The sequence below is a fragment of the Gossypium hirsutum genome, chromosome D03 (assembly GCF_007990345.1).
Source record: "Gossypium hirsutum isolate 1008001.06 chromosome D03, Gossypium_hirsutum_v2.1, whole genome shotgun sequence".
In the NCBI taxonomy this organism is placed as follows: domain Eukaryota; kingdom Viridiplantae; phylum Streptophyta; class Magnoliopsida; order Malvales; family Malvaceae; genus Gossypium; species Gossypium hirsutum.
Window position 1 is genome coordinate 10,592,504 of NC_053439.1, and position 23,328 is coordinate 10,615,831.

Consider the following 23,328-nt stretch of genomic DNA (forward strand, 5'->3'; position numbering starts at 1 on the left):
CCGATGAAACAGTGAGTAGTGTAGAATGAGAATATTAAACGGAAATAAATTTCCACAATAATATTAGTCACAACTTGATGTCCTTTTTCTTATTTCCACATGAAATATAGTGTGGAAATGTCAGCAACTTCTTTCTTATTTCTCCCAACAAACCTTTTTGATGGAAGCTTTGAATTTTCTTTCTTTTATTATATTAAAAAAATATTAAAACTTATCCAAATTATGCATTTTCTCCTTCTATAAATATACCTTTGATAATTGAAGGCTTTAGTTCTCATCCACTTTTGTACAACATGGCTAACTCTTGTGTTGGGTTGTTTTTGTTCTTTGCTCTCTTTCTTAGCCATGGGATTGTGGAACTTGAAGCTTCACATCATGTTTACAGAAACCTTCAAACTGTTCAATCTGCCGCATCTACAGATCAACCTTACAGAACTGGCTTTCATTTTCAACCTCCCAAGAACTGGATAAATGGTATATACATACATGTCTAACTTTATTATATCATGTTCAAGTTTTGTCTTCTTTTTTTTTTCTTTTTTTTTTATAAATTGTATGTCTAACTTTGTGTCTTCCGGTTCCATGTCATTTGGAAATGGCTGCCTCTTGATGAACAGATCCTAATGGTTAGTGCCTTATTCCTAGATTCATATGATATTTTTAGATAATATATTAAAAATGCCTAAATTACTGCTCTGCTAATTTTTTACAGGGGTTATGGTTTACAAGGGACTTTATCATCTATTCTACCAATACAATCCAAAAGGTGCAGTGTGGGGCAACATTGTCTGGGCTCACTCTACATCAAAAGATCTTGTGAATTGGACCCCTCATGAGCCAGCTATCTTTCCCTCCCAACCATCTGATATTAATGGTTGTTGGTCCGGTTCATCCACAATCCTCCCCGGGGGCAAACCAGCCATGCTTTACACCGGAATTGACACCAAAAACAGCCAAGTCCAGAATCTTGCCGTCCCCAAGAATCTATCCGATCCTTACCTCAGAGAATGGGTGAAGTCACCAAAGAACCCTTTGATGCAACCCACTGCCCAAAACCAGATTAATGCAAGTTCTTTCAGAGATCCCACCACTGCTTGGTTAGGCCCTGACAAGAAATGGAGGGTAATCATTGGAAGCAAGATTGACCGCCAGGGCTTAGCCATCCTTTACAAAAGCAAAGACTTTGTGAATTGGGTCCAAGCCCCTATGCCTTTGCATTCAGCTAAAGACACCGGGATGTGGGAATGCCCTGACTTTTACCCCGTTCCTGTCAGTGGCAAAAACGGTGTCGACACTTCTCTTAATGGTCCATATGTCAAGCATGTCCTTAAGATCAGCTTAGATGACACAAAGCATGATCTTTACACTATTGGCTCATATGATAGCTTGAAGGACATCTATATACCAGACAAGGGATCCGTAGAGAATGATTCAGGCTTGAGATATGATTATGGAAAATATTATGCTTCCAAGACATTCTTAGACAGTATCAAAAACAGGAGAATCTTATGCGGTTGGTTGAACGAATCATCCAGCGTCGCTGATGATATCAAGAAAGGATGGGCGGGAGTTCACGTAAGTTTTTTTTTTTTTCTTTAACTTGATTTGCTGATAAATCTTGTATAAGATGTGATGAGACGTTGACTTTGCAGGCAATTCCTAGGCAAGTTTGGCTGGATAAATCTGGAAAACAATTGATACAGTGGCCGGTAGTAGAAATACAAAAGCTACGTACAAACCACGTAAGCTTACCCAGCAGATTGCTCAAGGGAGGATCGGTTGTTGAAGTTTCTGGGGTTACTGCTTCACAGGTAAAAGATATAAATGCTAAAGTCAACATGTAAATTTCCTCCACAAACCCAATGTTTAATACTCTTTGAATTTCGTGTTGATACAGGCAGATGTTGACATTTCATTCAAGATATCTGACTTTGAGAAAGCTGAAGTGTTAAACCCAAGCTGGACCAACCCACAGCTACTATGCAGCCAAAAGGGTGCATCAGTGAAAGGCGGTGTTGGTCCATTTGGGTTGCTAGTTTTAGCTTCAAAAGGCTTAACTGAGAACACGGCGGTCTTCTTTAGAATATTCAAAGGCCAAAACAAATACGTGGTGCTCATGTGCAGTGACCAAAGCAGGTCGGTCCCACCTACACACTCAACCATTTTCAAACCTTTTCAAATTGCACCCATGCTTGCCAAAACCTCAACTTCTCTGTTTTTGTGTCGACAGATCCTCCCTAAACCAAGCCAATGACAAGACCACCTATGGGGCTTTCTTGGATGTGGACCCTCTTCATCAAAGCTTGTCATTGAGGAGTTTGGTGAGTTCATTTATATTACTTATGTATATAGCAAACACTAAAGTACTTGAGCACTTTGTACTCTATCCGTAATTACACTTGTTCATGTCTGTTTCATTTAACAAATATGTATACGGCTATGGTGAAAGAGGTATGACAAATATGGCACTAGGCCCCCTATCATCATCAAGTGGAAAACTTGGGGACACCATTGTTGAAAAAAGGGATTGGACTTTTGCAGAACCCCAAACTTTCCGGGTTTGGAAAATGGGATCAGTTTTAGAAAATCAAATCACTTTTTTTTTTTTTTTACAGATTGATCATTCAATAGTGGAGAGCTTTGGTGGGGGTGGCAAAGCATGTATGTCAGCTAGAGTTTATCCCACATTGGCAATTAATAACGCAGCCCACCTGTATGTTTTCAACAATGGAAGTGAAGCCGTGGAGATTTCAAAGTTGAACGCTTGGAGCATGAAGAAAGCCATAATCAATTGAATTTCTTGGTTCCAGAAACTTATAGAGAGGATGATTTTATCTGAGACTACCCATCTATCACTTTTTTATGGATTTATTATTACAATAATTTCATATGCAGAAACTCATTCATGTTAACCCAAATCATTTTTACTTCAATTCTATATGCTTTTCTTTTTTCTTTACAATCATTGTTTTGAGTATGTTTATGAAACAAAAACCAACATGAAATAAATTTAAAAAAAAATAAACGATTACATATTATTTTTTTATATTTATGAGGTGTAATTTACATATTTTACCATAATGGACCTTTCAAAAAAAAAAAGAAAAACATAATGCAACATTAAAAAAAGCCTTAATTCAGATGTATTGGTCGATTATTCAATTGCCAAACAAATTTTTGTCGGGTTATTCATGTCAATTTAAATTATTCAATTCAAACTAGGCCCTCCAAAGATTCTTAAATCATAAAAATAACAAATTAATCCTAATCCATCTTCTTCAAATGAGGGCTAATTAACCTTTTCAAGGACCCATCTAAGAAATAAAAATATTTATACATTAATAATTTAAACCTATAATCACTCAACTTGGTCACCTAATTATGAAAAATTATAATTTAATCACTTAATTATTAGAAATTGATTTTTTAAGTTACTCGTCTATTAACTTATTAAGGAAACATCAATGTAGGCCGTTAAGTTACTATTTCTCAAATATATTTGAGTAAATTATAACACTGCTCACTCAATTATTACTAAATTTTCATTTTGGACATCCATCTATTAGAAGTTACAAAATCACTAACGGACCGATGACATGACACATTAACTCATTGGCTTAATAGCTATTCAGTCCCTAAACTTTAACTAAAATATCATTTTTGGTGCTATTAGATTTTTAACAGTAAATCAAAAAAATTTAAGAAATTATCAAAAAATTCTAAAAACAAATGTAAAAATATTCATCATTTATTTATTTTTTGAAATTATAAAAATATTTTTAAAAATATAATTTTGTGAAAATAATTTTAAATTTTGACAAAATTCTAAAAAGTTCTTTTCTTATTCTTTTTTTTTTAAATGCCTCACATTGTCTTGCTGCACAACTTTATATTATATTATTATCATTTCTTTTTCTTTTCTTGATTTTCTACTCTTTTTTTGTTGTTGTTGGTTCTCATTTTTTTCAAGATATTTAATCTAAAATGAATAATTAATCTAAAATTGTAAAATATTTTAATTATATTATTTAATTATCGATGTAATATTTATAAGGTCTTTTTATTATTAAAATTGTTAATTTAACTGTTAATTGAGACACCACATCTTATATGATATAATTTAAAATGAAAATTTTAAAGAAAAAATATTGTAAAAACGAATATTATATTTTAAAAAAAACTTGATTTTGATATTTTTGAAACTTTTACAGAAACTATCATTCACTCTCTCTTCTTCTTCTTTTTTTTACTTTATTTTTAGTTTTTAATTTTAAAAGTTATGCGATAGTATTTTTTTATTTTCGTTTTAAATCATATGACATAAGGGTTTAAGTGTCATTTCATGGTTAAATTAAGGGTTCCAATAATGGAAGGAATTAGAATATTTTAAGGTTAAAGGGATCAATTTAGGGATGTATAGTGCAATTAACTCACTTTAATATATATTCTTTAGTCATTAGTGAAGAAATGATAGGCGATTGAATAGGAAAATGATTGATGTCATTAGTCAATTTAGAATTATATTTACCTTCGCATGAGAACATTTCAAGTTCCAGCATCTTCTGAATTTAATAAACTTGTAATTGTAACTCATGTCCAAAGATTTAAAAAAATATTATTAATTTTTAAAATAAAAATTTTAAATTATAATCTAAATAAATACATTGAAAATTAGCTTATGAAATAATATTTAGTAGATTCCACACAAGCACAGTGTAGAGATTGACAAGTGTCCTATAAATATATTCAATCAAATAATATATGAGAAAATTACCGGGGAAAATGGAACTTGTTAGCAATAATAAGTTAAAATTATAGAGCATTAAAGAAAAGATTTTGGAATAATAATGGTTATAAAAAGAGATAAAATATTATTCTAATTAATGATGAGTTACTGAATTGAGAAAAGTGTGTGTGAAATCAACTTGTTTCTTTTTCTTTAGAAACTTTTATAAATGAACTAATTAATTTAAATTTCTATTTTATATGAATTTTGTAAAAATAATAATAATTAGAAATATAATATAAAGTTGATTAATAAACAATTCATACGTTGCATTTTTAATAAAAAAAATTTCCAAATTCATATTCAATTTTATTATTTGCAAATTGTTATTTTGGTTTTAAATTTACATAAGCAATATTTAGAGGTAATTTACAAGTATAAAATATATTTTTTATCTTATGTCATCTTTTATTAATAAAGTAAAATTTTGTTTGGATTCTAAAATTCCCATTTTTTTTATGAAGTTTTATAATAAAATAACTAACATTAATAAATAATTAATCTTAAATATCTAATCTTTTCCCAACCGTCTTTAAAACTATATGCCACGATTGAAGTTGGGGTAAAACCCAAATTTAACTATTAATACTTAATTCATTTTTAATCAATTTATTTGTTTATTAAAATTAAATGTGTAAAATCAATTGCAAGATATGTAAAATTTAAAAAATTAATATATGTGTATATATATAAAAGCATAATATGGAAAAAAAATTTAAAACTGATATGGATACCTTTTTTTTCATCGTATTATTAAATTTACATTTAAAAATAACTATATTATTTAATTTAGAATTGTTAGTTAAAAAACTGAAATAAAGTAGAAGTTGTGATAATTACACGTTAACAATAATTAGAATGTAAATCACAAATATTAGATAGAAAAAATTCTACTAATTTTACAATAGAGTTATTGTTTGAATAAAACTTTAAGCATAAAATATAGGTGAAAGCACTAAAAAGTAAACAATAGATGAAAGCAAAAGAGAACTTTCTCGTATCATTTAATGCAATACAAATAAATGAAGCTTACTTATGTGCTTCATTAACAAATATATTGCATATTTATTTTCATAAATAAATGGAGGTTTTATCTCATAAATAAAAAAAAAGGGTTAAAGTATGGACATCTACATTCATAGATTTGTAACACTCCCCTTAGATGTCCATTAAAGAAAAATGTAGCTCATTAAAACCTTTATTAGGAAAAAAAATATGTGGGATAAAAACCTGATGAAGAAAAAAAAGTACACAATCTTCTATTGCAAGTTGCCTCATTAAAAATCTTTAGTAGGAAAACTCAATGGGACAAAACCTTGGTTAAAGGAAAAGAGTACACCATGTCTTGAACTTCTCTTGATGACAATGCCACTTAACATCTTTCAACTTCTCTTCACATTTTTTTGTTTGAGGATCTAAATGAGATAATAATTGATCATCCCATGGAATTTCTTTTACCAGCTGTTTATTTTCTTCCAGTAATGTTGAGAACATTGTTTCATCAAAATAACAATCAACAAATCATGCTACAAAGAAATTCCGCGTCATTGGTTCAAGATAATTATAGAAGGAGATTCGTACCTAACATATACTCCCAACCATTTTTGAGGACCCATTTTTGTTCGTTGTAGTGGACCAATTAGAATATATATCGCACAACAAAAAATTCCAACATGAGAAATATTTTACTCCTAACCAAAAGCCAATTGTAATGGGGAGTATTTATGATAACTTGTTGACATAATGCGTGTAAGTGCTACAGTATATAAAACAACACATCCCTATGTTGAAACAAGAAGCTTTGTTCCCATTAGTAACAGTCTAGCAATTAATAGGAGGCATTTAATAAATGATTTTACTAAATCATTTTGTTTATGAACATGAGCAACAAGACATTCAATTGTTATTCCAATATAATACAATAGTCATTGAAAGCTTGAAATCTAAACTCACCAACATTATCAAAACAAATTATCTTAATTGCATAATTTGAATATTGTGCCCTGAATTTAATTACTTGCGCAAGTAATCTTGACAACTTTAGGTTACGAGTTGACAATAAGCACACACGAGACCGTTTTGTAGATACATCTAAATGGTCTACATGGTGGGTGAATGAGCTTGTATATATCACCTTGAATACATTCCAAAAATGCAAGGGGTTCTATCCCAATCTTAACTGGTGATGCTCTCGTAATGAATTTTTCTTGGAAACAAGCAACACATGAGAACTCATTAAATTAAAGAATCTTCTATTTTTTCAATAGATGACCATGTGAATTCTCAATTATTTTTTGCATTGTCGACAACCTAGGATAGTCTAACTGGTCATGTCAAATAGTAAATATATTTGGATCTGTAAACTTTTGGTTTACTAAAACATGTGTATCAATTGTACTAATAATCATATAGTACAATCTTGAAGACAAGGCAAATAAATTTTCTAAAACACATTTCTTTTCAAATACAACTTTTGTGATCTACATATGCTCAATATTTTTCTCATTTGTAGTCTCGATATGATATCCATTTTGACGAATATCTTTAAAGCTTGATAAATTTCTTTGAGACTTTGATAAAACTAGTGCATCATCTACAATAAAATTTGTCCCTTGGGGTAATAATATTGTAGCTTTTCCGGAGCCTTCAATGGGTTTTGCACTACCATATATGGTGTTGAAATTTTTGTCATTTCCAATCAAATGAGAAAATATTTTCTATCTTTAAGTATAGTATGTTTGGTGGCAATGTCTACGAGACATGTGTCTTCATTCTTAATCTTTGATTCAACTAAGGAAATTCATATTCTTCAACTAAAGAAAACATATAATAAGAGATATTGTAAATACTAAAAAAATAACAAAACATGCTAGAAGCATACTAAAGTAACACAAACATGAATAAAAAGAACTATAAAATCATCAGAGAAATATGACATTAACTATATATTTTTAAAATTCTCGATTTCTAGCCTCAAATAAATCATCTATATCAAGATGTGTTATATTAGCAAGGTCTTTAAAATCATCATTCTAAGAAAAAGTAGCTTGTACATTATCATTTTGGCAAGCCAAATTTGTTTCAATATGCTTCCATTTCCTTTTCATATAGAGGCTTGAAAATGCTTTACAAAATGTTTAGGCGTACGATAGGCACGAGACCAATGCCCACTCATACCACATCGATGGCACAAACTTTTAGTGTCTTTTGAAGGATTGATTGTATCATCATCTTTTTTTTATTTCTTTTCTCTTTTATTTTTCTTTTGGTGGTAATAATAATTGTTACCACCATAATAGCAGTAATTATAATGTCCTTGACCACATCCATAACCATGACCATGGTCACGACTGTGACCATAATTTCTTTCATTTCTATTATTATTATGTATTGTTGCATTCACTTATGGGAGTTAAGTAGAACCAATAGGAATACTTTCATAATAATTTTTCATTAATAGCTCATTATTTTGCTCAACCACCAAAAGGCATGAGATTATTCGGAGTATTTCTTAAAACCCTTGTATGATATTGTTGATACATGAGCACATTATATGCGTGAAAAGTTTAGAAAGTTTTCTCCAATAAGTTCTCATCATTTAGTTTTTTCTCCACATAATTTTAATTGAGAATCATTTTAAAAATTGCAAAATCATACCCACTATTTAATAATCTTGCAATCTCAAGCGCATCCAATCATAACCATTTTTTTTATAGAATTGTCGTTTTTCGATGGTCGTATCTTTCTTTTAGACTATTCCGCAATTCAACTGGATCTTTTATAGTTAAATATTATTTTTTAAATCTTTATGAAGATGATGACGGAGGAAAATCATATCTTAAGCTTTATCCTATTAGATGCCTCAGAAGCTTGCATTCCCAAAACCTTCAGTGTCTAGGTGGATTTCGACATCTAACACCCATAACAAACAATTCTTGCTCGATATATCAAGGGCAATCAAATTCAAGTTTTACAAGGTTTGATACAATGATGACCATTAGGTTATAAAATGAATCGATAGTAAAAAAAAAATCTAAAGTAGCAAATATATCATTTTTTTATTTATATAAGATTTCATGAATGGGTACTATTAGATAACTTTTTTTATTCAAAAAAAGATTACAAATGTAATGAATTCATTATATAATGTTATCAAATTTGTTAGGTTACTCGCATTCTATTAGTATATATTTAATTAATTAATCTTTTTTAAACCATTTGATTAATTGCTTTAATAGTGTATACTTTAATTACCAACATTGTTAATATCATATTAATGATGTGTAGGTTACATGAAATTAAAACATAAAGATGAGAAATTATTAAGCATGTATTTCAATTATATTTATGATATTCACATAAAAAATAATTGGAACCTTTAATTAATCATCCAAAAAAAATAAATGAAAATATGTAGAATAAGGACAAGTAACAACCAAATATTAATTTTATGTTTTTACAAGAAACATGTACTTTTACCTTAGAGTTGCTTTTTCAACAAAGATGTTGCACGATTGAACTATTCTACCTTCAACAAGACGAATTATTATTGAGAAAATCATGTTGATAACATATTACAAAATTATCAAATAAAAGGAACATTAAAAAGCAAACAATAGATGAAAGCAAAGAGACTTTTTGTTTTCCCGGTATCTCTTTTTTTTTGGTGAAAAAAAAACAAATACAACCAATTTAAACTAATATAAAAGGGTTTTTTGTAAACAAATGCAACCCTTCTCCCCTATTAAAGGCTATTTTAGCCATTCGATCAGCTTCTTCGTTATCTTCTTTAGAGATATACTGAATTGCCCATCTTTCGACGTTTTTCAGAAAGTGGTGTATGCGCCTGATTATCGTCGAATTCGAAGACGCTGACTTCAAAATTTGGATAGCTTTAATAGCCTCCAAGCTGTCTGTTTGAATCCACACTTCTTTTCCTTGTTTTTCCTACAGTAGTGACAGACCATCCAAAATACCCCATAACTTAGCATCAAGAATTCATCATTTCCCCAACTGCCGACAAAAGCCAATAATCCAATCCCCATGGTAATTTCTTAAGACCCCCCCGACAACAGCATAGCTTGAATCTATTTTTATTGAACCATCAGATCTTAGTCTCAGACATCCATCTATCAAACTTGATTCTACTCTCGTCTTTTGTCTCGCAATAGGGTTTCTTATAGAAAGGGATACATACTATTTTGCCCAGTTGTATGATGTTTTGATGATCTCCTCTACACTTCATGCTAGTCGCTGAAAAATAAAAAGATTCTTACTTTTCCAAATGCGCCACATGAAAAGTCCAAAAAGAGTTGGCCAAGCGACCTCCCCAAAAGTGAAGCTCCGGTTATTATGCAAATTAGATAAGAGTTACTCCTATAAATTCTCGATAAAAAAACTAGGTTTGCTTTTCTACCGGAACAATCTGCGACCAAACCTCTTTTGCTACCCTACAATCTCTGGTGGCATGGATAACTTCCTCGAAAGCTACTCCACAGATCATACAATGGTCACCTTTTGCAATACCACGCTTTAATCTCTTCACTTGCGTAAGTAATCGCTGTTTGAAAGCTAACTAAAAGAGCATACGAACCCTCTAAGGCTCTTGATAAACATTTCAAATTTCATCTTTCAAGTTCCATGAGCTTTCTTTGATCATCTTATACGTACTTTTGATAGTGAAAGAGTTGGTTGAAGTGCCCATCTAAGTAACTTTATCCACTCCAACATATGTACTAGGGGGAGGAATGCTAACAATCCGATTTAACACCTCATTCGACAACCAGACACGGAATAGTTCTAAATTCCACGAGCCTTTTTCAGCTATCATGTCCCGAATGAGACATTCTTCATCAAGGTTATTTCAGGATGTGATATGATTTAACAAAGGTCCGATTCCAAGAATCCAATTTTCCTTCAAAAACTTTATGGTATTACCAGTACCTACTAACTAGATAATATTCTCATAGAGGAGAGGCCAAATCTTCGAAAGAACTCTCCAAAGAAAGAAACAGTTACCTCCATTAATATTAGCGGGTAAGCCTTCCCTCGCCATATTCTTAGACTTGAGAAATCAGTTCCATAAAGCATCAGCATTAGTCAAAATGTTATACCCCAGTTTTAACATATCAATTGTCGAATCCCCAACCCTCTAGATGTCTTGGATTAACAAACATACTAACAATTAACAAGGGCCATCTTCCTATTGCCCTTAACATTCCCCGAGATGAACTGTCTAACAGTACGTTCAATATCCTCACATATACCTTGTGGGTTCCTCATGGTCTGCATAAAATTGTTGGGCATTATGAGGAAAATTGATTGAGGTAACATGAATCTACCAGCAAGAGACAGCTTCCTTGCATCCCATTGCTGAAGTCTAGTTTTAACCTTTCTATCACAAATCTCAAAGAGCTGTTGGTGATTCTCTCGTGAAAGAGTGGAACTCCTAGGTAAGGTTCCATATTATGTACCTTCCAGAAGTTGAGAGTATCACATAAAAGCCTCACATAGTCTTCGTCAAATCTTTTTGAAAAATAAATTGTCGTCTTATTCACATTAAACCAGTGTCCGAAGAAACCACATAAATTATCTAGAATCTCCCTGATTAAAGACGACTATTCCATGTCAACTTTGTCAAAAATCACCAGGTCATCTACAAAAAACAAATGTGAGAGTGCAGGTTTTGTCTTAGATAGACGAATGGACTTCCACTTATCTATATTCATTGAGGTATGAATGTACTAACCAAGACATTCCATGCACAGGACAAAAAGATAAGGTGATCAGGGACAACCTTGTCTGATACCCCTAGTCAAATTGAATTTCTGAGTCAGGACTCCATTCCTCAATATCTACATAGATGTATTTGTGGTAGTCGACATAATAACCTTCTTAAGGAATTCAGGAATACCTACCGCTCAAATTGATGCTTCAATAAAATCCCAACAAACTCTATGATAAGTCTTCTCCAAGTCTATCTTGATTGTTACCCATCTCTTATCTTGTGTTTACTCCTCAAGGAATATATTACTTCCTAAACCAAAATGATGTTATCCATGATATTCCTCCCAGCAATGAAACCAGCTTGCTCCTGTCCAATAATTTTAGGAAAATCACTTTGAAACAGTTAGCAATAACTTTCATGACAAATTTATAAAGAACCAAACAAAAACTAATAGGGCGAAAATGTGCAAAATGTTCAGGATTTGGAATCTTAAGGACTGGAATGTCCAAGGTATTCTTAAGTTCCTATTCTATAGATTGACCAAGAAAGATGATGCGTCATGAAACTAACTAAAGTTTTTACTATGGCAAGTGCACCTATCAATTAATTGTATAGCTATGGTGAGCAAAGATATTGTTCCCATGAAGACTAAAAGTACTAACAATTTCTATCTTTATATTATTTAACCAAATAAATCGAGTGATTGATTAAAAACTAAAATTAACTAGATTAATTAACTGACGAACATGACAAATAACAAAACTTGAAAATAATTGAGTAACAATCAAAAAGTGAAACAATACCTAGGAAAAAAATGTACCTAGATTTCATTTGTCACTATCAATCGAAATTACGCAATTTCTTTACTTAGTATCTTGATTTGTGGAAATTCCTAAATTATGATAATATCTCTTTTGAGATTAAGAACAATTGACACTAGGTTGATTAATTGAAATTTCTTTCTAATTAAAACCCATATTATCGCATTAACTCGTGCTATGGATTCCCCTATTAGATTTGACTCTAATCTGGTAGATTTATGTCGTCCTATTTCTAGGATTGCATGCAACTCCACTCAATTACGTAAGACCTACTCTTAAAAAAAGTCTATTCCTCCTCTGATTTAAGCACATCAAACATGGATCAATAATCTAGAAATATAAAATCAAGAATTAAGCACACATAATTGAGAATAAGATCTAAGTATTTATTGGGTAAAATAAAAATCAAATGACATAATTCATCATAGGGATTATCTCCCCTAAGTATTTAGAAAATTAGTTCATACTTGAGAATAAAAACATCCTAAATACAGTATAACCGAAAGGAATAAAGAAACTCATGATAATCTCCTAAGAAATCAACTGGGAATCTTCAATCTTGACCGAAATCTACATCAGAATCGGTTTCAATGGTGTTTTTCGAGTTTTTTTTAATATTCTATAACAGCTCACTCTTGTCTTCTTATTTTTGTCATATATACGTCTTAGAATGCCCGAAAAACCTAAGAATCATGTTTTTCTGCTGTTTAGTGTGCAAATTCGCTCAATCGACATGGCCTTTTGCACACACAATTGTGTGGAATGGGTCAATCCGTGTGGCTCTTGTAGTTTACTCCTATTTTTTTATTTTCACTCCTTTTGCTCCCAAATGCTCTATTGAGCATAAGAACTTAAATTTAAAGGATTGAGAGCATAAAATTCAGAATTAACATTGAATAATCACCCAAAAACGCATTAAGAATGAGATTATAATATATTACTTTTAGCACTTTTCAATAGACTTTCTAGAACCAATCACATATGGCTCCCCTAATTTGATCCCACTGACTTTGGAAAAAGAGAGCATGAAAACCATCACTCCTTAGGCTTTCAAAGGCACCATATCGAAAAGAATATCCTTAATTTCTTCCATTGGAACCTCTTTAATAAAGATTAGGAAAAGAGTTAGTAGGGAGCTTTAGCAAGTTAACATGTTGACCACTATACAAATTCTGAAAAAAATCAAGAGCCTTAAATCGAAGTTTCTCATCGTCATAAATCCATTCACCTCTATCATTTTTTAGGGTAGAAAACTAGTTATGTTTCCCTCTCTAAATCGTGCTATAATGAACTAATTTAGTATTTCAGTCCCTAAACTGCAACCAATCACAACGAGCTTTCTGTTCCCAAAGCAGCTAGTCATGGTGTAAAATATTTTCCGACTTTTCCCTAACTTTTAATTCAAACTGGCTTAAGGCGTTGGAACCTGATCTATCCATTTCCTTTTGAATCTTCACAAGTTTCTTCATCAACTACCTCTTATGGGTGCCAATATTACTATAAACAAATTTATTCCACTCATTTATATTTTAAGTAGACTACTGGATAGCCTCTGCCATATTACCCTTGAAAACCCAATTTTCTTTGACAAAATTTGAAAAGTTAGGGTGTTCCACCTAACCAATCAAGAATCTGAAGGGTCGTCCTTTAGGTAAGTTGACTTCTGAATTGAAAGAAAAGAGCAATGGTCTATGGTCAGAGTTGATCCTAGGAAGATAGGTGACTGAGCAACTAGGGAAAGTATTAATCCAAATATCATTTCTGATCGCTTTATCCAACCTCTTAAATATTCCTCCTCAATACCATGTGAATTGTGGTCCCTTAAATCCTAAATCCTGCAAATTATTCACATTAAGAAAATCTCCAAAAAGAGAACATCCAATTCCATCTCTTTTACCCCCTCTTTTATTTCTAGATGAAAGTAAAGCATTAAAATCACTGATAGCAGCCCAATGCACTCCTCTAGGATGTATAACCATACTAAGACCCTCCCAAATTTTCCTCATTTTTTGTTTGTCAGGACTCCCATAAACAAAAACAATACTAATAGCTTAGGATTGATCTCTCTTTAAAATCTGAACAACAATAAATTAAGGGTGATTACGAATTACCTCAACTGAAATATCATCTTTCCAGCCAAGCTAGATACCCCTCGAATAACTAGTAGCCTTTACTCTGTGAATTCTAAAAACCCAAATTGGCAATGATTTGATATGCTTTGTATCCACTTACTCTTGTCTCAATGAGACTAACAATATCGGGTTTATATTCCCTACTGTATTCTCAAACACGAGAAGATCTTTTGTCGGCACATCCTTGGCAATTCCAAGAAAACACAGATTAATCCATTAAAATTAATTTAAAGAAGTAAAAAAACAATCTTACTGCTTAGGAGGCCCCAGATCCTCCTCTTTATCAGAGGTTGAGTCTCTATCAACCTCCTTGCTAGATTGAGCATTAATTAGCTCAATTATAAAGCTCATCGAATCTATCAAGGATACACAAGCGATTCCAGTTTGTTTAAAATGGTCCTCACGATCTTTGATGGTTCAGTTAAGCTTGCGACTAATGCGAACAGAAGTATCTTTATCCCTCACGATTTTTAATACCCACATTACCTTTACTTCTTTCTGTATTATCATTTATTCACGAAAGTGGGATTTTATTTAGGTCAGAATTTTTTATGAAAATAACCACCGAGTGCTTCTCCAAATCAAGGACAGTTTTATTCAATAAATTATTTGCACCACTCATTTCTTCAAAAGTAAGTTTAAATTTTGTGACAGTTATAGAAGATTTAGTTGGAAAAATTGAAAGATTTAAATAATTTAATTCCATAACTCCCTTGTGTAAATCGGCCTCTTGAGCTTCCTTTCGTAAAATTAGCGTTTAGTGGTCAAAACATCTTGAATCGAACCTACACAATTATTTAAAAAATTATCACTTGCGGTGGCATTAAATGTGCCTGCACTTACCTTATTAATTTTATCAAACTCAAATTCCTACACAAGCCTTTTGCCTTTTTTTTTTTTGCTAAAGCCCCACTGGAAAAATGACCCAAGTTTATTGCCTTATTGCTACCCATTATGCCTTGACTATCGGGCTCCAAATAAGACCCAAATCCCTCTTTTCCCCTACGGCCTGTATTTACGCCAAGGGCTCACACTTCTTTTTTCTTCTCATTAAACCTAGCCCTATTCCCTTTTATTTTTCCACTGAACTCCTCAGTAGTCATTTTTCCATCAAATTTATCACCGATTCCTTTAACATTTCCCCAATTTCTCCTACCGCGTTCCATTTTTCTGCTTGATGTTTTTCCTGTGAATCCCTCTATCCTCATATCGTGATTTTCTTTCCACTATCATCTACGGCCCGTACGCCATTCCAGTTGCTCCCTCAACTCCGATTCCGGTCTCACCTGGATTTACTAATGCTGAATATTTCCCATTATCTTGGGTCAGATCTACAACCACTGATGGACATAATTCCTTCACGTATCCATATTGTTGGGAAATGTGCCCATATTGTAGTAAACATGTAATTGTTTTCTATTTATTTAAACGATAAATAAATAAATAAAGTTAATTTCACATTTCACTGTTATGTCTTTTGTATTTATGTCTTTTTATATTTTTCATGCATAGCAAAATTATGACAAGAAAATATTAGCTCATTGATCGTGTAAAGTTCAAACTGAAGCTAAGTAGATAATCTAAATGAGAAAGATAACTTACTTCAATAGATAATCTAAATGAGTCCTTAATCCCGTAAAAGAATCAAAGTAAGCATTTGATTTAAATACTGAGAAGGATTATTATATCGTCTACAATTCCAATTGGGGAAATGGCTAGTCTTGGTTATCAGAGCAGTTGACTCCATAAGATGAATTAATTCTGAATTCGTTTGTGAATTAATTCACTTGTGACATTCATGGTGTGATTTACCTAAATCCTGAGTTAGTCACTGACCATGCATATGCAACTCATGTGCTTTGATATAAGTGGAGGCTTATGCTCTAAATATGATCGAGCCCATAGTCGATATGTTGGGTACATGACTTGTGTATGGCATGTCTTTACTAGTAATAGTGGAATTCATAACTCAATTAAAGAGTAAATCATATCCTCTCATTGGCATTGTGTAGATTGATAAATATGGAATGTGACCACGGGTTACATGTTCTTGAATGAGCAATTTATCACAGTCATTTTCTTACAGTGAAAATATTAATAATTAAGAATACACAATGGTAACAATGAGTTTAAATAGGATTGTATTGAGTGAACGGATTTAACTCAAAGGAATCAATGATATCATATGAGGGTAACACACACATGACGAGGTCATTGGACAAAGTAGTTGGATGAATTACTTTCGTAAAGAGTATACAATAAAGATTTTTCAATCATGGTACTTCTTGTGGACTGACTCTATGATTAAGTAATTCCGAATTATCGGAACGATGCTTCTAGACATAATTGCAATCACTAAAGCCTAATTGTATATATTGAATTGGTCCCTTCGCTAGCTCAACAAAATCTCGATCGAGTTGCATTTGAATCAGAAGAAAATTTTACGACTTTGGGAATAATTTAATTAAGTCTATTTATTCGATGTGGAATTAAATTAGGTAGTCGTATGAATTGTTCAACTAAAGAATTTGATTAAATAATTTTTTTGAAAAAATAATTTGGAAAATCTAGGTGATTTTTGGAAAAATTAATTTTGATCAAGTAAAATTAAATTAATCTAATTAATTAACATTAATAAGATATTTTTGGAAGTTACTTTTCAAGTTAGAAAAGTGGCTCAATGGGTAATTGAACTTGAAAGTTGGACCTAAGATCGTAAATTCGACTCGGGAGCTCAAAATCAAGACCAATACACAAAAATTGGTCTTATCGAACTCAGTATGTTAAAGTGGGTCGACGGTCCAACCGATGGCCTGACCAGACCAGTTAGGTCATCACTGACCCGGACCAAACCGGCTTAAGGTGTCGTAAGGGTGTCGCACCTGCATCACTGGACACAGCGGTGCCGGAGGCTACGATGGCGACGTTCTAGTGGTCTACGACGGTTGGTCATCGGTGGTTGAGTTGTGGAAAAGCTACACTTCTACTGGGACTTTACCAAAGAATTTGATTTCAGATTAATTATTCCAAAAATTAAATAATATTATTTTAATATTTTAATATTAAATTTAATTTAATAATTATCTTAATAGTATTTTATTAATTTAATATTAAAGTGATTAAGTTTAATCATAGTTAAACTCTCTAAATTCTCCCTATATAAAGAGAGCCTTGGGTCATTATTTACACATACTTGAATTCAAGAGAAAGTTGTAGAGAGAAAATTCTCTAAAGAGATTATTCCAGAAAATTTCTATAAATATTTTTTATTTACAACTTGACTCAAATGTTTAGAGAAATTGCAAAGTTATCCCACTAGTAATTTTTGTGAATTTTTTTTATTCGAAGTGAGCCCGCACTCAGCAAACTTGAGCTTGAGGATAGCAGAGAAGACTACTCGGTCAAACTGTTCATCCTAGATGAATCGAAGAGGTACAATTTTGATTAAGTGTTTATTACTTTAGATATCACCACCAAGATCCTATTTTGGAAAAAAATTAACACTCTGGTTTTTCCCTAAATTTATTTTTCGCTGCATTTTCCAAACTCGTTTTTCCAACAAATATTTTCCATAGGAGAAACAAATCATCGAGAGGGCTTCATATTCTACATTTTGTACTTCACCGTTTACCATTACCTGAGAAATCAACGGTTTGTCGAGGTTGACAAACACAACCATTCGGGCAAAACGGCCTCTATTTTCGCTATATGTCTAATAATCCAGTTTTGCCACTTTTCTAATCATACCCCCAATAGGCTCAATTATTTCCTTTTGTACATAAACCACGATAGACCCGGTAGTCTTATCCAAGCCATCACGATGCTTGGGTATGATTGTGACGGGCTAAAATCCTTAGTCCATGGTTGTACAGTCAAATATTGACCATAGATTATCCAAGGACCCCGAGTCGACACCCGGTTATAATCCTCAATGGCATGGAACTTCAATAAAAAATACTCGTTTTCTATATCCATAAGATGGAAAGGTTTGACCAATCTCCATAGGTTGTTGATCAAGTTATGGAGAGTAGCATAGCCAAAGCTCCTTCCCAAAATCTTCAGAACAACTATTGTCTCTATCTCTTTGAATAGTATTTGTTTAATATGGTATGAAAATTCTATTGTTGGAACCCCATTTACCACAGATTTTTTCACATCCCCTTCCAATAGTTTGAAATCCGCTTCACTCTCACTATTAGATCCATCAGAGGTGGATGAGTTCCCCCCAATTATTTTTCCTTCCAAGATACAGTAGGAGGCTAATCTAGATCTATAGTCATATTCATGCCTGCATCACCAGATCCTTCATTAAACCTCACTTTCTTCGTAATACGATCTTCAGAATACCGAGATTCGTCTTCGCCACCATCACAGATGTATTGCATTTCAACAGAAAGAAATGTCATTTTCTAATTTAAGTCTGTATCTCTTTTTTTTTTACACTCAAAAGGGTTCTATTTATAAGCCCCTAACATTCAATGCAATACAAATAAATGAAGCATAGTTAATTGCTTTATTAACACATACATTATAGGTCTATTTAGATAGCACAGAGTAATTGAATGAAATGTAAATATTAGGATAGTAATTACACTCTCTTGTAATTACAAAGAATTATAATTCCTTAGATGTGTTTGCTAATAAATTATAATTACATCTTAGTTATCTATGTTATGTTTAATAGTACAAATTGTAATTACATATTTACATAATTTATATTATTAAAAAATATTAATTACCATAAAAAATTATCAATACAATAAAAAATTTCTAAATGGGTAATAAAAATTAAAATAAAATCATCGTATGTAACATGTTAGTCCTATAAATTAGTCGATATTATGATTACTAATAAAAACAACAAGAAAAATAACTATCATATGCAATTTTATCTATCTGCTTTAGCATTCCATATTTGTTAACTTATTCCCTCTTTAAATTTTTACATATACTCTTTATCATCATTCGTTGGTCTCTTACCAAGTTTGCAAACTACTTAGGTCTATATATGGATTTAAGCAAGCATCCCGCTAATGGGATTAAAGATTTGATCAAATGATCAAGACTTTTGGATTTTAGCAAAACGTTGATGAACCTTATGTTCATAAACTTATTATGGATTGAAGTGTGGTTTTTCTATTTCTATATGTCGATGACATTCTACCTATAAGGAAAGAGGTCATTATCATCGGTTAAATTATGGTTAACACAACTTAGCATGAAGGACTTGGGAGAAGCTAACTATGTTCTAAGTATTCGAATCCTAAGGGATCAAAAGAAAAAACTGGTAGCTTTATCACAAGCTTCATACATAGACAACAAAAGAAAGAGAGATATGAGGAATGTTCCTTATACCTTGACAGTATGAAGTCTTACGTATGTCATGTTATACACACGTCTAGATATCTGTTTCACAGTAGGACTAGTGAGGCGATCTTAGGCGAATATCGGTTCAAGATACTAGCCAAAAATTAAGCATATACTCAAATATTTACAGAGAATTAGGGTTATATGTTTGTATATTCTAAAAGGGATCTAACTCCTATAGGATATACAGATTCCAACTTCCAAACGTGTTGGGATTCGAGGAAATTGACATTTGATTATGGCTTTGTTATAGGTGACGAAGCAATAGTTTGGAGAAGTGTCAAACAGAGTTGCACTACCAACTCCACTACGAAAGCCAAATATGTAGCTACTTCTAAAGCAACAAAAGAAACAATATGGCATCGAAAGTTCCTTACGGATCTCAAAGTCATTCATAGTATGAAAAAGTTATCATATTACATTGTGACAACAGTGTGACAATAACTAACACCAAATAAACCAAAAACCACAAACAGACAAAATAAATTGATAGAAAATATCACATCATATCGGAGGCGGTAGTAGATGGGATAGTGGATGTAGTCAAAGCCGCATCAGAAGACAACCTTACGAATTCATTTACCAAGATTAGTGGCTAGGAGTTTCGAGAAACATGTAGAGGCTTTGGGAATGTGAAATATTACTCATCTACTCCACTAGGGAGAATGGGACATTATTGAGATCTAATGTCTTTAGTGTAGTGATTATGTAACAACCCGATTTTCGGCCTAGTCAGAACAGTGGTTTCGAGACCACAAATCCAACGAGAAAAAATTTATTCTTATTATATTTTTATGGTTTACAATTTGACGAATAATTTTGTGAAAATTTTGTTTGAAAATTTTGACGTTTGAGCACTCAATTTAGTAAAAAGGACTAAATTGTAAAAAGTGCAAAATTTGAGTTCTCCATGTTAGAAATGTCCAATTGTGATGAAATTTTAAATTGAAGATCCTTATATGGTAATTAGACCATTGGTTAAGTTGGTGGACAAAAATGGACATGGTTAGGCATGTTTTCAAAGTTTTTCATTAAGGGTATTTTAGTCATTTAGTAATTAAAATGAATTAAAAAAAAATTAAAAGTAAATTTTTGTCCATCTTCAAGCTAGGGGCCGAAATTTTCATGGAGAAACCATGGCTAGGGTTTTTTCAAGCTTCCAAGCTCGATTGTAAGTCCATTCTAGCCCCGTTTTTAATGATTTTCACGTTTTTGAAATCCTTGTAACATGATTTATTTATTTCTACCATTTATTTGAGATATGATGAAGGTCTAGGTTTTGACCCATGTTATAAATTTGTGTATTTTGATGGTTAATTGTAGATTATGCATGTTTATGGTTAGAGAAACAACTTTTACTAAGTGATTTTCGGTGAAAATGCATAAAAGGACTAGTTTGTAAAAAGATTGAAAAAAGTGTGTAAGTGTGTGAATAAGTGAAAATTGTGGACTGCCATAGTTATGAAAATGGTTCGGCTAGGCCTAAAATGCAAGGAAATTGAATAAAAATTATTTTACGAGCCTAGGGGTAAAATAGTAATTTTGTGAAATTTTAAGGGCAAAAATGTAATTTTGCCAAAGTATTATTTTTGGACTAAATTGAATAATGTGAGTGTTAAATAAGTTTGTATGTGAATAATGCATTGTTTTAATTTTATTTAATATATTGTTGAGATACGATTGAATATAGAATAAATATTTGATGTAGATTACAAAAATGTGGTTAATTTTGAAAAAGTTGGTAAAATGTTGTAAAATAAGGTTCCTGATTGAACACTCGGATTAGACCGGGATTCATTGAATGTAAGGGGTTGCTAAGTGCATATTCCCTGGATCACTGATCAAAAAGGGTTTGCTAAGTGCAGATTCCCTAAGGGGTTGCTAAGTGTTGATTTCACTGTATCCTTGATTGTGAAAGGGGTTGCTATGTGCTAATTCCCCGTATCACTGAATATAAGTTGGTTGCTAAGTGCTGATTCTACCGAGTAACGGTTAATATTTCGAAGTGTTCATCAGGGAAATTGGACAAGTGAAACTACATGTGATATGAATAAGATTACGTGATGAATATTGGGTTTGATATTTAATCGACCCTTGAGTAAGATGATATGAAGTAATGAAACTATTAAAAAGTAAATTTAGAAATAAAACAGTTTTGAACAACAGTAGTTGTGTGAATTTGAAAAATCACCAAAAATGGTGGAAATTGAATTAGAGGCTAAATAATATATGAAATTAAATCTTAATGAGTCTATTTTCACATAAAAGAGACAGAGAAAGTAAAAGAGTTTTATATTATGATATATTTTAATTTTAGTGAGACAGGACCAGAATGATTTCGAAATCCCCTGTTCTGAATTTGAAAAATCATTAAAAATTGTAAAAAAAATAATTATGAGCTAAAATTTATATTTTTAGAATACTGAATGAGTTTATTTTCAAAATAAACAAACGAGAACATTATCCAAATTCTGTACAATGAGATAATTAATTTTTAGTAAAGAGGGGTCGGAACTGTCGAGCAGTGAAATAGAGGAAACTTTAAAGAATAAAATGTACTTATTGGCTAAGCTAAAAATTCTAAAAATTTTATGGTAAAAATATATGAGTCTAGTTTTGGGGAAAATTAACAGATCTTAATTTGGAGTTCTGTAGCTCGAGATATAAATAAATTAGTCACTCTGACTCAGATAGACAGCTTGAATTTACATACAGGAAAGTGAAAGTATGGATAATGTGGTTTAAGTGTGGTATACACATTAAGGATGTGGAATGGAGAGGAGGAGGAGGAGGAAAATTGGAAAATATATGAATTATTTGGGTATAATTAGTCATATGTTCGATTATAATTGATAAACGATGAAATAGAAATGACGCTTATATTTGTGCATTATTGGTCATGGTTTAAGCTCATATGGGAAAATAAAGTTTCATAGTATGTGTGTATGGTATATTGGGTATATGATTTGGCATGAAGTAATGTCATGAATGGTTTATGAATTAACTCGTGTTGGTAAGTTTGATGCATTAACAAATGTTGTGCTCATCCATGCTTATATTTTTTTGCTATATGTTTATTTGGCTAACATATTTGGTGTATATGCTTAGGCTTTGGCCAAGTTGTGGCTGGATTATGCCACGTTAAACTTATAAGTTATGCATTGAAATGGTAAGTGTCTAAATGGAAATATGCGTGTGATCAAGAAAGGGGTGATAAGATTTAAATTATGTAATCTCTAGTGAAATGGTTTATCATGTGGTTAGTTCCAAAAAGAATTATGTTTAAATGCACTAGCTTGTGACTATGGTTGAATGATATGTTTATGTCTTGTGTGATATGCATAGGAAATGGGTATAGAAATGTAATGAAATAGTAAGTTCATACTTGAAGTGTAAAATGACGAAAAAGGGGATAATGAGTTGAATTGATGTTGTTATTTAAGCTAAAGTGATATTTTCATTGCAAAATTGAGAATTTCATAGATGTGTTAATGA

The 23,328-nt window shown here is 31.8% G+C and overlaps 1 protein-coding gene across 1 annotated transcript; it reads left to right on the top strand.

Annotated features, from left to right (window-relative positions):
- The first annotated feature begins 262 nt into the window (after nucleotides 1-262).
- Nucleotides 263-2,962, top strand: LOC121215354 (beta-fructofuranosidase, insoluble isoenzyme CWINV1). The gene is made up of 7 exons (XM_041089739.1): nucleotides 263-474; nucleotides 618-626; nucleotides 713-1,575; nucleotides 1,653-1,811; nucleotides 1,898-2,136; nucleotides 2,231-2,321; nucleotides 2,616-2,962. Exons 1-7 carry the CDS (start codon nucleotides 294-296, stop codon nucleotides 2,793-2,795), a joined length of 1,722 nt encoding a protein of 573 aa, XP_040945673.1. The 5' UTR covers nucleotides 263-293; the 3' UTR covers nucleotides 2,796-2,962.
- Nucleotides 2,963-23,328: the final 20,366 nt, after the last annotated feature.